The sequence below is a fragment of the Micropterus dolomieu genome, linkage group LG14 (genome assembly GCF_021292245.1).
Source record: "Micropterus dolomieu isolate WLL.071019.BEF.003 ecotype Adirondacks linkage group LG14, ASM2129224v1, whole genome shotgun sequence".
Taxonomy (NCBI): Eukaryota; Metazoa; Chordata; class Actinopteri; order Centrarchiformes; family Centrarchidae; genus Micropterus; species Micropterus dolomieu.
In genome coordinates this window covers 24127243-24138356 of record NC_060163.1, presented here as the reverse complement: position 1 = coordinate 24138356, position 11114 = coordinate 24127243, and the positions used below count along the sequence as shown (strand labels likewise).

At 41.0% G+C, this 11114-nt stretch overlaps 1 protein-coding gene across 3 annotated transcripts in view; it reads right to left on the bottom strand.

Moving 5' to 3' along the window:
* zgc:114120 (uncharacterized protein LOC619267 homolog) overlaps positions 1-11114 on the bottom strand; it is an 83354-nt gene that overhangs the window by 38562 nt on the left and 33678 nt on the right. For all 3 annotated transcript variants that reach the window (XM_046068326.1, XM_046068325.1, XM_046068327.1), the window contains exons 4-6: positions 4119-4320; positions 2284-2413; positions 821-992 (exon numbers count right to left, since the gene is read on the bottom strand). In XM_046068326.1, coding sequence (XP_045924282.1) covers positions 821-992; positions 2284-2413; positions 4119-4320 — 504 coding nt within the window. The remainder of the gene's footprint in view (positions 1-820; positions 993-2283; positions 2414-4118; positions 4321-11114) is intronic.

The following is an 11114-nucleotide window of genomic DNA, read 5'->3' as shown; positions in this document are numbered from 1 at the left end:
GTAGGTGTGTGCGCTTGGGTGAAGGTGAGTAATTGTGTTTTGTTCGCCGGTTAAAAAGCACTGTATACAGTAAGTGCAGTACATTTTCCATCTACCCAGACTTCACACTGCGTCCACGACCCAGTCCTCAGATGAACTGGACCACAGTCCATCACCTCGGAACGGTGTTTATGCCATTTTACAGTCTGTGTCTGCATCCAGCTTAGTCAGCACCGCTGATGTGAAGGACTGGCACCGGTCCAAGAGCAGTAGTGCCGGAGTAAGGTCACATGACTCACTCGTATCCTCTCAGAGAGCGGATGAGACTAACTTATTCTTGGACTCATTATGTAATGCAAAATAGTGTTTGTAAACACAGAAATAATCTCAGGGCTATGTGGGTGATGGATACTGGCGTGGGGGTGAATAACTAACAATTTTCCAAGGGAATTACAAAATGTATTATTCGCTGGATGATTTGGATGGCTGCTATCTGCCAAGCGTTTGTCTCGCTCGCTAATCTATGAGTCATGAGCCAGATGCACAGAGAACGAATTGGTACTGAAGGAAAAGGTGACTGTGACTGAAGCAGGATCATTTTCTTGGCATCAGTAGATTTTGGCACCACAAAAATACAAAGCTAATATGGATGAAATGACACGAATATTGCACAACCTCTCAGTCATTCTCATCTCTTAGAAGCTGTGACCGGACTTTTCCACATCACTGAAAATTCTTCTAAATTCTTAAAATGAGGGGAACTCTCTTTCTCTGCAGAGAAACATTTGCACCCACACAAAGATGGGGGAATAAAGTGACACAATAATGTACTAACACTTACCCGCAGGTCTCCGTTAGCCAGGTGTGGGTTGTGGTGTCCGGGGTAGGTGCCGTAGATGGGCTCTTTGCAGTAAATCTTGATTACGCAGCGGTCCTGAACGTCCCGCGGGTCCTCCAGCTCGTAGAAGACGTTACGGGTCTCATCTTTGATCAGCAGAGCAGTGCTGGGAGACCTGAATATCAATAGTCATCAAAACAAAATCAAAACTGATAAACAGTCCATGCAAAGCCAATTTCAGCACCAATTACCCGCTAATAATCAGTGACATGCATTAATTTACAGAGTAGGAGGGGAATTGAAGGAACTTTAACTGCATGAGGCGCCTGTAATGAGAGAATCAACTGGACGCAGTCTCATATTGAATTCATCAGAAGGGTAATATTCTGTGAGTCTGGAGTTAAGAGAGTCCTGCTGACAATAACAAAGTGAATTGGATGTTTCAGAGCAGATTATACAAATAATCTATAATTTAAATGTTTTTCAGAATATGTTTTTTTTTTGGAAAATGGGAAGACTGTTGTCCTGTATAAAAACCTGTTGAGGAATCATGGGGTCTGAGCTTAAAAGTCAAACTGAAATTCATTTTAGTCAGAAATCAATGGTTCTTGTTTTGACTTGTGCAATTTTTCGGTCAACAAGACGTTTAATTTCATCTATTTTTCTGCAGTGATAGCGCCCCATACATTAGTGCCGTTAGCCGTTGCCGGGGATCAGCATCAAATCACTCCATGAGTCCGTATATTTCTCCCGAGTGGTGATTCATAACACGGGGAGCTGAGGACGTCCCGCCGCTGTGAGGCTTGACAGTCTGGTCTTTTGCCATCAACACATCTACCTTCCACTTTTTCCACCACTTAGCTTGGCCTACTAGCTTCCACTTCCTGAGTGGAATACAAGCTTAAAGGCACAACCAGGCGTGTTGTAAAGGGAAAGACCGATTACAGTAGACTGCTAATTACATGCAGATAGCTGGCCAATCAGGGGCTTGAAACTTAACGCTCTTTTCAAAAATAGTTCCAAAAATACTTTTATCCTCTTTTGATGTGTGGTGTTATAGTTTATATTTCTTTACACAAACAATGAGGGGAATTGAAACTTCAGTTCAACTTAATTGGTCATTTCAACATGCTTTAACTATAAAGATGAGATTTTATGCACGTCCACTTGTGGCCTCGAAGAGGCTATTTCACACCTCCTTTGGCTTTATTGAATTTTTTATCTGTCTTTTATTCCTGATTTTCTTCTCCATCTGTTTACAAAACGTATTATTTGTATTTCTGCGTCTGAGGATGAAAATCGCCATGTGTCATTTGCACAGCCCATCTCGTGACTGATTGAAAACTTCCATTGCAGCGCTGCAAATGTTCAGAAAACATCTAGGCCAATCAATAACTTGTGCACACACATATTTACACACACACACACACTTTTATTGAGATCGAGTTTCTTGTAACCAGGCGTACCTGAGCATGGCCATGGTAAGCCTCTGTGGGAACATGTGCACGATGAGGGCCCTCAGAGTATCCAGGCTGGTCAGCTCGTGGGTCAGGTGCACCCTGCGAGTCTCTTCCCCAAGCTGGAGGAACAAGATCCCTGAATTTATGGATGGGGAGGAGCAATGAGGGAGATCCACGATGGTTAAAGGGGGGTAGTGAAGTTTAGAGTCAGGGGTGAAGACAGAGAAAGTATTAGTTTTTTTATGCCCGCTGAGAAGAATCAACTAAACACACAGCTTAGCTTAAACGATGCACTCGACCCCGGACACACACCCCGCACCTCCTGCCTCCTGTAATGCTCAATATATCAATCAAAATTCACAGAACTATGGTTACATATAAAACGTCATTTTAATATCTACACTTACAAGGTACAGAATGGTGAGACTGTACATGTTTCTTCTAACTTCTGCTAACTAACATCATTCATAAGGTAGCTTGGAACATTATTGTATTCTGTCGACACAATTATCACCCATCTAGAAGCTGCAATAGCAACGCGAGCAAGTGGAAATTCTTACCAGTGTGTGACGTTACAGTACGAGTAAACTGACTCAGTGATGGATGTGATATAGAACAGTTTAAACACCAGAGAAAGTGCACGGTGCTTAAAACCTTCTTCATTCGAAAAAGAAGCTACTTTTAGCTTTAGTTACATGGTTCTCCGTTGCTCAGGAGGTCCACTAATCAGAAGGTCGGTAGTTCGATCACCGGCTCCTGTGGTCTGCATGCCAAAGTGTCCTCAAATAAGATACTGAACCCTAAATTACTCTACTTCAAGTAGAAAGGGGCAATTTACGAGATGCATTTAGCTATAAATTGCCATAATCAGGTCATCCGGTTTGTAATATTTTACCTGAGTATATCATTAACAAAGCTACAACATTGTTTTGGTAGTTTGTGAATTTCTTCAGAAACACAACACTCTCAAGAATTACATCAATCATCGGTAGCATTTTGTCCCACGTTTTCTAACTCCTTCAAATGCATCGCCCTCCTCTTCATATGGGAGATACATAGAGGAAACAGATGATTTCATTTCTTGCGTAAGCCATTAATCAAAGATGACAGGTAGCTTTGCAAGATCATTTGGAAGCATAGGACAACTCTGTTCATATTCGCCGTTCCTACAGCCAGTGGACCGAAGTCTGGCTTTGACTCGACACTCGGCGGGTTTTAACAGGTTTACAAGATTAACACTTGATGCCTTCAGTCAGTCTCAGAAATGTGTAAAACAACTTGACATGTAGGCTGCTCTGCAGGTGAGTTAGACTGCAGTGTCAAGAGTGTCAGCAGATGTAATGAACAACATACAATAATTACATTAAGAGTCTACAGACATGCTGGCAGCTCTGTGAGGCTGTTCTTTAGCTTTGAGCTAACGTTAGCAGGCAAACATGCTTATAGCAACAATGCTAACATGCTTAAGTTGAGCAGGTACAATGTTTATAATGCTCACGCCCCAAGCATGGCTACAAAAACATCATAATGTTGAAATCTGAGAATATATATATACACAGAGGGAACCACCAGCATGTAGCAGCCAGGATTGAAAACTGTGGGCAGAGTGGAAATCTTATTGCAGAAGTTGAGGGGTAAACTGAGGAGATATGAAGCTGAAACCTAATTTCTATTTCAATGTTCTACTGTAGCCAGTTTCTAGTGATCTCATATGAAATTAACCCTATATCATCCTTCTGCGGAAAAAAGAATTGGTCACGTTTTACGCCCAGCAAATGTGCATTCAAGACCAAACTAAAAGCAATGGACCTGTACAGTCACAGTGTAGACAGTGGTCTGACCTGGCGCCCGCAGCTTCGCCTGGCTGGATGAGCGGGCCAGCGGCAGGCTCTGGCGAAGCCGGTTCATCCGGTTAAAGCCGATGGGGATGTCAGGCTCCGACATGGTCTCCAGATTTTCAGCTGACGCAAAGGATACCCTGTTGGCCTGGTCAGCAAGAGCCGGCTGTGTTGGGCTGAGTCGTGTCACACGTGGTGTGCGAGTCTGCAAGACACAAGATAAGAAGTAAGGAGAGAAGATAAGAGTCCACAGACAGACAACAGATGATGCTCTGACATTTCTTTCTGTCGTGATGAAAATACAGTAATCAATGTGTTGACACCAAAACATGTAGAACACACAAACACAATGGCCCCGGGAAATCAATGCAAAGAAACAAAACAGCGACTGAAAACAAAGCTTTTAGCACACAGGCACAGAAAAAAACAGTTTACCTCAAACAAAGCAGCCTTCACATCTTCCTCTACCAACAGAGGCTCAACAAAAAGGAAGCTGAATCCCGAAGATAAAATTAGAGCTTCAGACAGAGCAGCAGAGGCAGCCAGGTTAAACAAACCGGCTCTAACCAACATCAGAGTCAAAATACGCCAAGACTGCCCTCAGAATAGTCCACCTGCATTAATAATGGACAAAATCTATTGAACACAGTTTCAATTAAATTTTCAGAAGGGGAGAGTGGAGTGTGTAACGATGATAAAAAAAAAAAACTGGTCAGGCAGCAGAGAAATGTTTCTGAGGAAGGATAAAATAAATGGATGTTATTCTGCAGCCACTAGAAAATGCTCCGGCCCGAGCAAACGACAGCGAGCTGGCTTCAACTGTTTGGTAAAGAATTGCGAGCATTGTAATGCTAATTTATGAAGCTAATGCTAATGAACAAAGTCTCTATCCTTAATGCAGGTTCCTACTGATGTGTCACCTGTCCAATACGAACAACTGGGGAGCCCAAATTATAAAGGACCTCTCATTACAGCACTAGCAGGAGCTGCTGCAGCAGGTTGGCTTTTAATGAATCCTCATTGACAGACATTTTCCAGCCCAAAGAATACAGTAATGAGCTCCCACAGTGCTATGTGAAGCCAGCTCAGATTGCTTTCTGCATCTGTGGTCTTTGCTTAGTCCTCGCAAACGCTATATGGGTGCAGTTTGATTTCTTGAGGCTACAACAAGCTGAGAGCATGCAGGCATGGAAATCAGCCATGCATTAGTACGTTAACGCATAGGAAACACTAACAATCATATCAAAGACATGAACACTGGGGATAAAATGTTCTGCAGACACACATGCATGCACACAGAATCCTGTTGCATCAAATTATCTCGCTTTGCTCCTTCTACACATTAATAATGTTTTGAGAATCCTTAAAAATGCGGAAACCATCCACAAGCACCCACAAACATCTCTGAACACTGACAACAGCCTGACAGATTATGTGTGCTGCCTCTCATATGTTAGGAGATTTATGGTCTCGCTTGTCAGCCAGACGCTGCACACCTTCTGCCTTCAAAAACACACAAGAATCAAGCTAGTGAGGAGAACAAGAACGCAGTAACTGGGAATTATAAAGTTTGTGTTTAGTGAACTGTGAAGAAAAGAGGAGAAAGAGAGCAGATAGAGGTTAGAAAAAACGAGCATGAGTTTATATGCACAGGAGAAATGAAACATGGAGAAAGGAGAGAACAACAAACAGCAGAGTAAAGGAGGGAAACTCAACGATGGATGAAGAGATATATTACTAATTCCTAACTAGTTTCAATTTTCTGCAGAGGACCTTTTCTTCAGGCGAACAGGAAGACAGCAAGTTTGGCTAATGGTCAATAAATCTTCCCACAGGATCTCTCGGTGGACCTCCTCCCGCCTCACTCAGTCACAAGACTGCAGCTGTCATAGTTAAGCAACTTCGGTTTAGGGCTGCAATTACCAATTATTTTTATTGTTGATTAATCTGTCGATTAGGGCTGGGCAGTAAAACAATAACGATAATTATCGCAATATAATTTTCCTTAATATAAAAAATCTTTGCTATATGTTTGAATCACGAACACATTAGTACTTAATTGACTTAAAGATATTTGTTTTGTTGAGGAAAAGGGACAGATAATTTAACTCATGCATATTTTTTGAAAAAGCATTTTCATTATAATAAGCTCTTGTTGAGTGATCCACTGTTTGGCATAAAGAAAAGTTTAAAACCACAGTTAACCATCTGGTTTCTGCAACTTTCACGCGGGAGCAAAAATCAGCCTTTAAACTTAGAAGAAATAATGATGACATTTATCGTGATAATTATCAATATTGAATGATATGAAATGATTTATCATGATAACATTTTTGGCAATACTGCCCAGCCCTGCTGTCTAGTATTTTCTCGATTAATCGATAAGTTGTTTGTCTATAAAATGTCAGAAAAATGTCGATCAGTGTTGCCCAGAGTCCAAGGTGACGTCTACAAATATCTTGTTTTGTCCACAACCCAAAGATATTCAGTTTACTGTCAAGAGAGGAGGAAAGAAACTAGAAAATATTCACATTTTTAGAGGCTATAATCAGATACTCTGACTCTCATCAATTAATATAGTTTAAATAGTTAGTATTAGAATATAACAGTATAAATCTTTGGTTGTCGTGATAAGTCCTAACAGGAAATGGTTGATAAGAAACACGACAATCACACTTGTTTGATGATTTAATTCACACATTTCATGGAACATAGTGAGAATATGTGATCATTGTCATTCACGTACTGAAGTGTAAATAAAAAATGATTTTTGCAATGACACGGAGAGAAAGCGAGCTGGAAAAACGTCTGAGAGGTTTGAGACCGCTAAATTAAATATGGAAATAAAATGAATATAGATTCACATGTTTTAAAGAAAAAGGTTCTTAGTCATGTTGAAAGTCTGAGTGCTGTTTCCGCAGCTAGAGAATCCTTTGAAAAAACAGATCTTACAGAGGATTAAAGGATAAAAGTTTTTACATTAAACAGATTAGTAGCAGAATCTTCTCTCCTCCATTGATCTTGTGTTTTATTTGACTGATGAAAAATGATTTCTGACGTACAAATGTAGCATCAAACACAAAATAATCATCTGTAAATCCTGAAGGAGAAGGTGTCTGAAAACTGAGATAACATCAGAGGGAGTTCACCGACAGCCCCCTGGAGCATCACAGTTATAATATCACTATTACTAATGCAGTGGGATGCTCTGGTTGGGGTAACGTCTTCAGACAGAATCCAGAAGAGTGATTTCTTCATCTAATAGCACTGCTGCTAAACAATATGAGAATTCACATGTTGTTAGCACTTGACTAAAGGTTAACCGAAGATGCAAACTCATTGGTTAGCCATCGACAGGAAAGTTGTTTCGCTTGTAAAACAGAAATCCAAAGCTTCAAAATCAAATCAAATAATTGCTGTCATTTTTCAAGAAAACAATTCCAGCTGGTTCTTTAATGTGAGGATTTGTTGCTTTTAGATTATAATATATTTGGTTTGGGGCTGTGGGTCAAGTAATGGTGTGTTCATATACAACGCGGATTTAATCCTCGCAACGCTCTCCTCGCCAAGTGTTCACACACAACGCGATAACGCAAATAAACACAGCCTGCGATTACTGCAGCTGTATGAACCCAAAGTAAACATTTTGCTGTGATTTAATAGCAATAAACGGATCAAACTGATGCCAAAATAACTATAATATGATGCAGATTTGTTAAACATCTTTCAGCAAGTCAGCAGGACAATAACACTTAAAGACGTGGTATTATGCTCATTTTCAGGTTCAAAATCCTATTTAGAGGTTGTACCAGAGCAGGTTTACATGGTCTAATTTTCAAAAAATACCATGATTTTTTGTCATACTGCACATTGCTGCAGCTCCTCTTTTCAACCTGTGTTGAAGGCTTCGTTTTAGCTATGGAGTGATACATCTCGTCTCTAAATGATCTTTTTTTCTGTTTTCTGTGGGAGATGGGAACTCCCTTTGGGCTGAACTTAGGTTTGCAAAGTGAAAAAGCCCAATTACATGCACAAAAAAGATATACAACTCAATAAAAGGAGAGGGAAAAAGCCAAAAAGCAGAATACCACCTCTTTAAAATGATTCTTTTCTGAATGGAGTTCGGATCGATCAGGGCTATGCTAACTTGTTCTACTTGTACTAAAGTACAACAGCTGGAATAAAGTAACAGACAGATATTTTCTAAACTCACCAGGCAGTTCAACTTCCTCGCTTTCCTTTCTCCAAGTAATAGTCCAACAGAGTCTGGGTGCCAACCGACGCCAACAGTGGAACCGGAAAAGCACAGACCTCGCTGCTGAGAAGCGCGTGTGAAGATAAATCAATGTTGTAATCCCAAAAACTAAAGTAAAAAGCTAATTTAATAAAAGCAGTTAACTCTGAGCTCCTGCTGCGGGTAAACAGCGGAGTTGTCAGAGCAGAATCCAGACAGACTACGGATGTTTATTTGTCCAAAAGCTGCAGCACTGCTCCCGACTCTTTCTCCTACACTTCCCCGTGGTTTAGCAGCTCTCGGTCTGTCAGCGGCGTTACACTCCCCCGCTCTGCCTGGTCCTCTCCAAACAATGCTCTGAAGCCATAGGCTTTCGCAACACAGTGTCATGCAAATTGCCAGCGAATGTCGCACCAAACGCATCTTCTACATCGCCCGGAGCGAATTCGCATCTTTGCATTGACTTTGTGTGTAACAAAGCTGCTTAAAACGCTGGATTCGCTTTCAGTGTGAACACACTTGAAAAACCCTTATGACATTTTACAGACCAAAATGATTAATCCATACATTTTGAAAATAATCTGTAGATTAACAGATAATGAAAATCATCATTAGCTGCGGCTTTACATAGATCTAACCTTTTGTGTTTCCTGTAAACACCCAATTTAATTTATTTTAGAAGTTACTAGTTTGCCCATGTAGGTTTTCGACACAGCGTTAAACAATGCTGTTACATATTTCCATGTCTTCTTCGGGGATCATCAAGTGGGGAGAAGGTTTTTTGTAAGAGTTAGCTTCGGCCTTTTGGCTGCGCGGTCAATTAGCGATGAGTTAGCATGTCATGTACTATATGAATCCATCAAAAGCTTTTATAGGAACTTTATATACAGAAGAGTCACTCGTTAAACATTCAGACAGAGGGCTTGGTCCGGCCATGTGGACTTGGTTTGGGAATCGGAGGGTCGCCAGTTCAAGTCCCGCACGGAGTGTGGACTGGTAGCTGGAGAGGTGTTCACAACCTGAACCCCTAACTACTTGGGACCAAGCGGGAAGTTTCCAGACAGCATATTGATGCAAGCGTGGAAGTCCCTTAAACCTGCATTCTATGTAACAGCAAGCAGGGGGCGAATGTTCTGACTGCAAAAAGAAGTCCGGTTCCATAAGAAACAATGGTAAAATGTTTCTACTTCTCAGCTGATTTATTACCTCAGTAAACTCTTTCCTGATGAGTTTATGGTCTCAGTCACTAGTTTCAAGTCTTCTTCAACACAGCATGATGTTCATTTACTAAATTATGGTCCCATTTAGAGGAAAATAGACCATAAAGCAGAGTATGGTTCAGGGCGGGATCATCTATGATTGACAAGTCGTTACCATGGCGACCTGTCAATCAGTCGAGAGTGACTCGTACCCACAGCACTGTGTAAATTTAACCAGCTTTAAACCTGTTGTTCGCTAGACAAAATTATCAGCACTATTAAAATGGCATTTAACGTGAATTACAGATGCACCTAGCTAAGCAAGCTAGCTAGCTCCGCACGCGGCCGTTAGCTCCACCGTCTCGTCCAGATATGGTCACTTCCGGTGCCGCTGCTTGCAAAAACTCAACATGGAGGCGCCCTATTGGCCAAACTCGAGGCTTCAAAACAGCAAAGGTTTCCCGAATTGAGGGGAAACCTTTTCAGCAGCGCATTTTAGAAATGAATCCACTTTACTGGACCTGAGGAGTCAACAACCAGACGAAATGAAAACACTGCAGCCTCTCAGACCAGCTTTATCATATAGGCTATTTAAAAATAATAAAAAACAAAGCAAGTCTCTCCAGACATTTTAACTGATAACAGCAACAATGAGTATGATTTTAACAAAACCTATCACGTTTTTTAACGCGCCACAAAAAAATAGAAAATCAAGCAAGCGTCTCGACTTTTTCCGGCCTAATGGCAGCACTTCCAGCTGTGGAAAGGACGCTTCTCTCCCTCGTTATTCCATTAACTTTTTGGCTAGCAGCTGACTTGAACAACATTACGCCCAGTGTCGCTGACCTGCAGTTCTCCTGTCTAACACAAAGGAAACACAGAGGTACTGCCAATCAACAAAACTAAACCTTAATTCTACAAAGTAGTTTAGGGTTTTAATTAATTCCAAGTTATTTTGAAAGAAAGACAGCCCTAATGTCTATAAAGTGAATTACTTTATCACTTCTCATTTGTAGAGTCAATATATATTGTACTTTATTGCAGATGCAATAAAGCAACGTGTAATAATGCTGTAAATATTAGGAAATCGAACCCTGCAGGCATCTGAGTCCAAAGGAACAATCAGGCATTCTGCTGAGATCACAACTGTGTTTGACTTTTAATATCTCCAGGGTGTGTGTACAGTGAAAAGCCCACTCACACAGCCATCTTTCCACATAATGGAAGTCACAAAGGTCTCTGAAGTTGAACCAGCTGCTACAAAATGTGCATAAAACATCAGTCTCTTCTGAAACTCTGCAACACCAAGTACATACTGTCAGGAAAACGTCTTTTTAAATGTCCCTGCATGAGTGATTCCATGAATTTCATGAGGGCTGAACAGTCACGCAAGATTTCTGATTTTAAAAAATGACATCACATTGTTTTCCACAGCTCGAAATTGAATTGTAATCACTGAAGGAAGAAAATGAGAAGAGGTGAATAATGTCACTTGTTCCGCCCTTCTGTCTGTCTGAGAACCATTCAGGAACAGAGCTGTCAAGGTCCCATTAATGAGCTTTTATA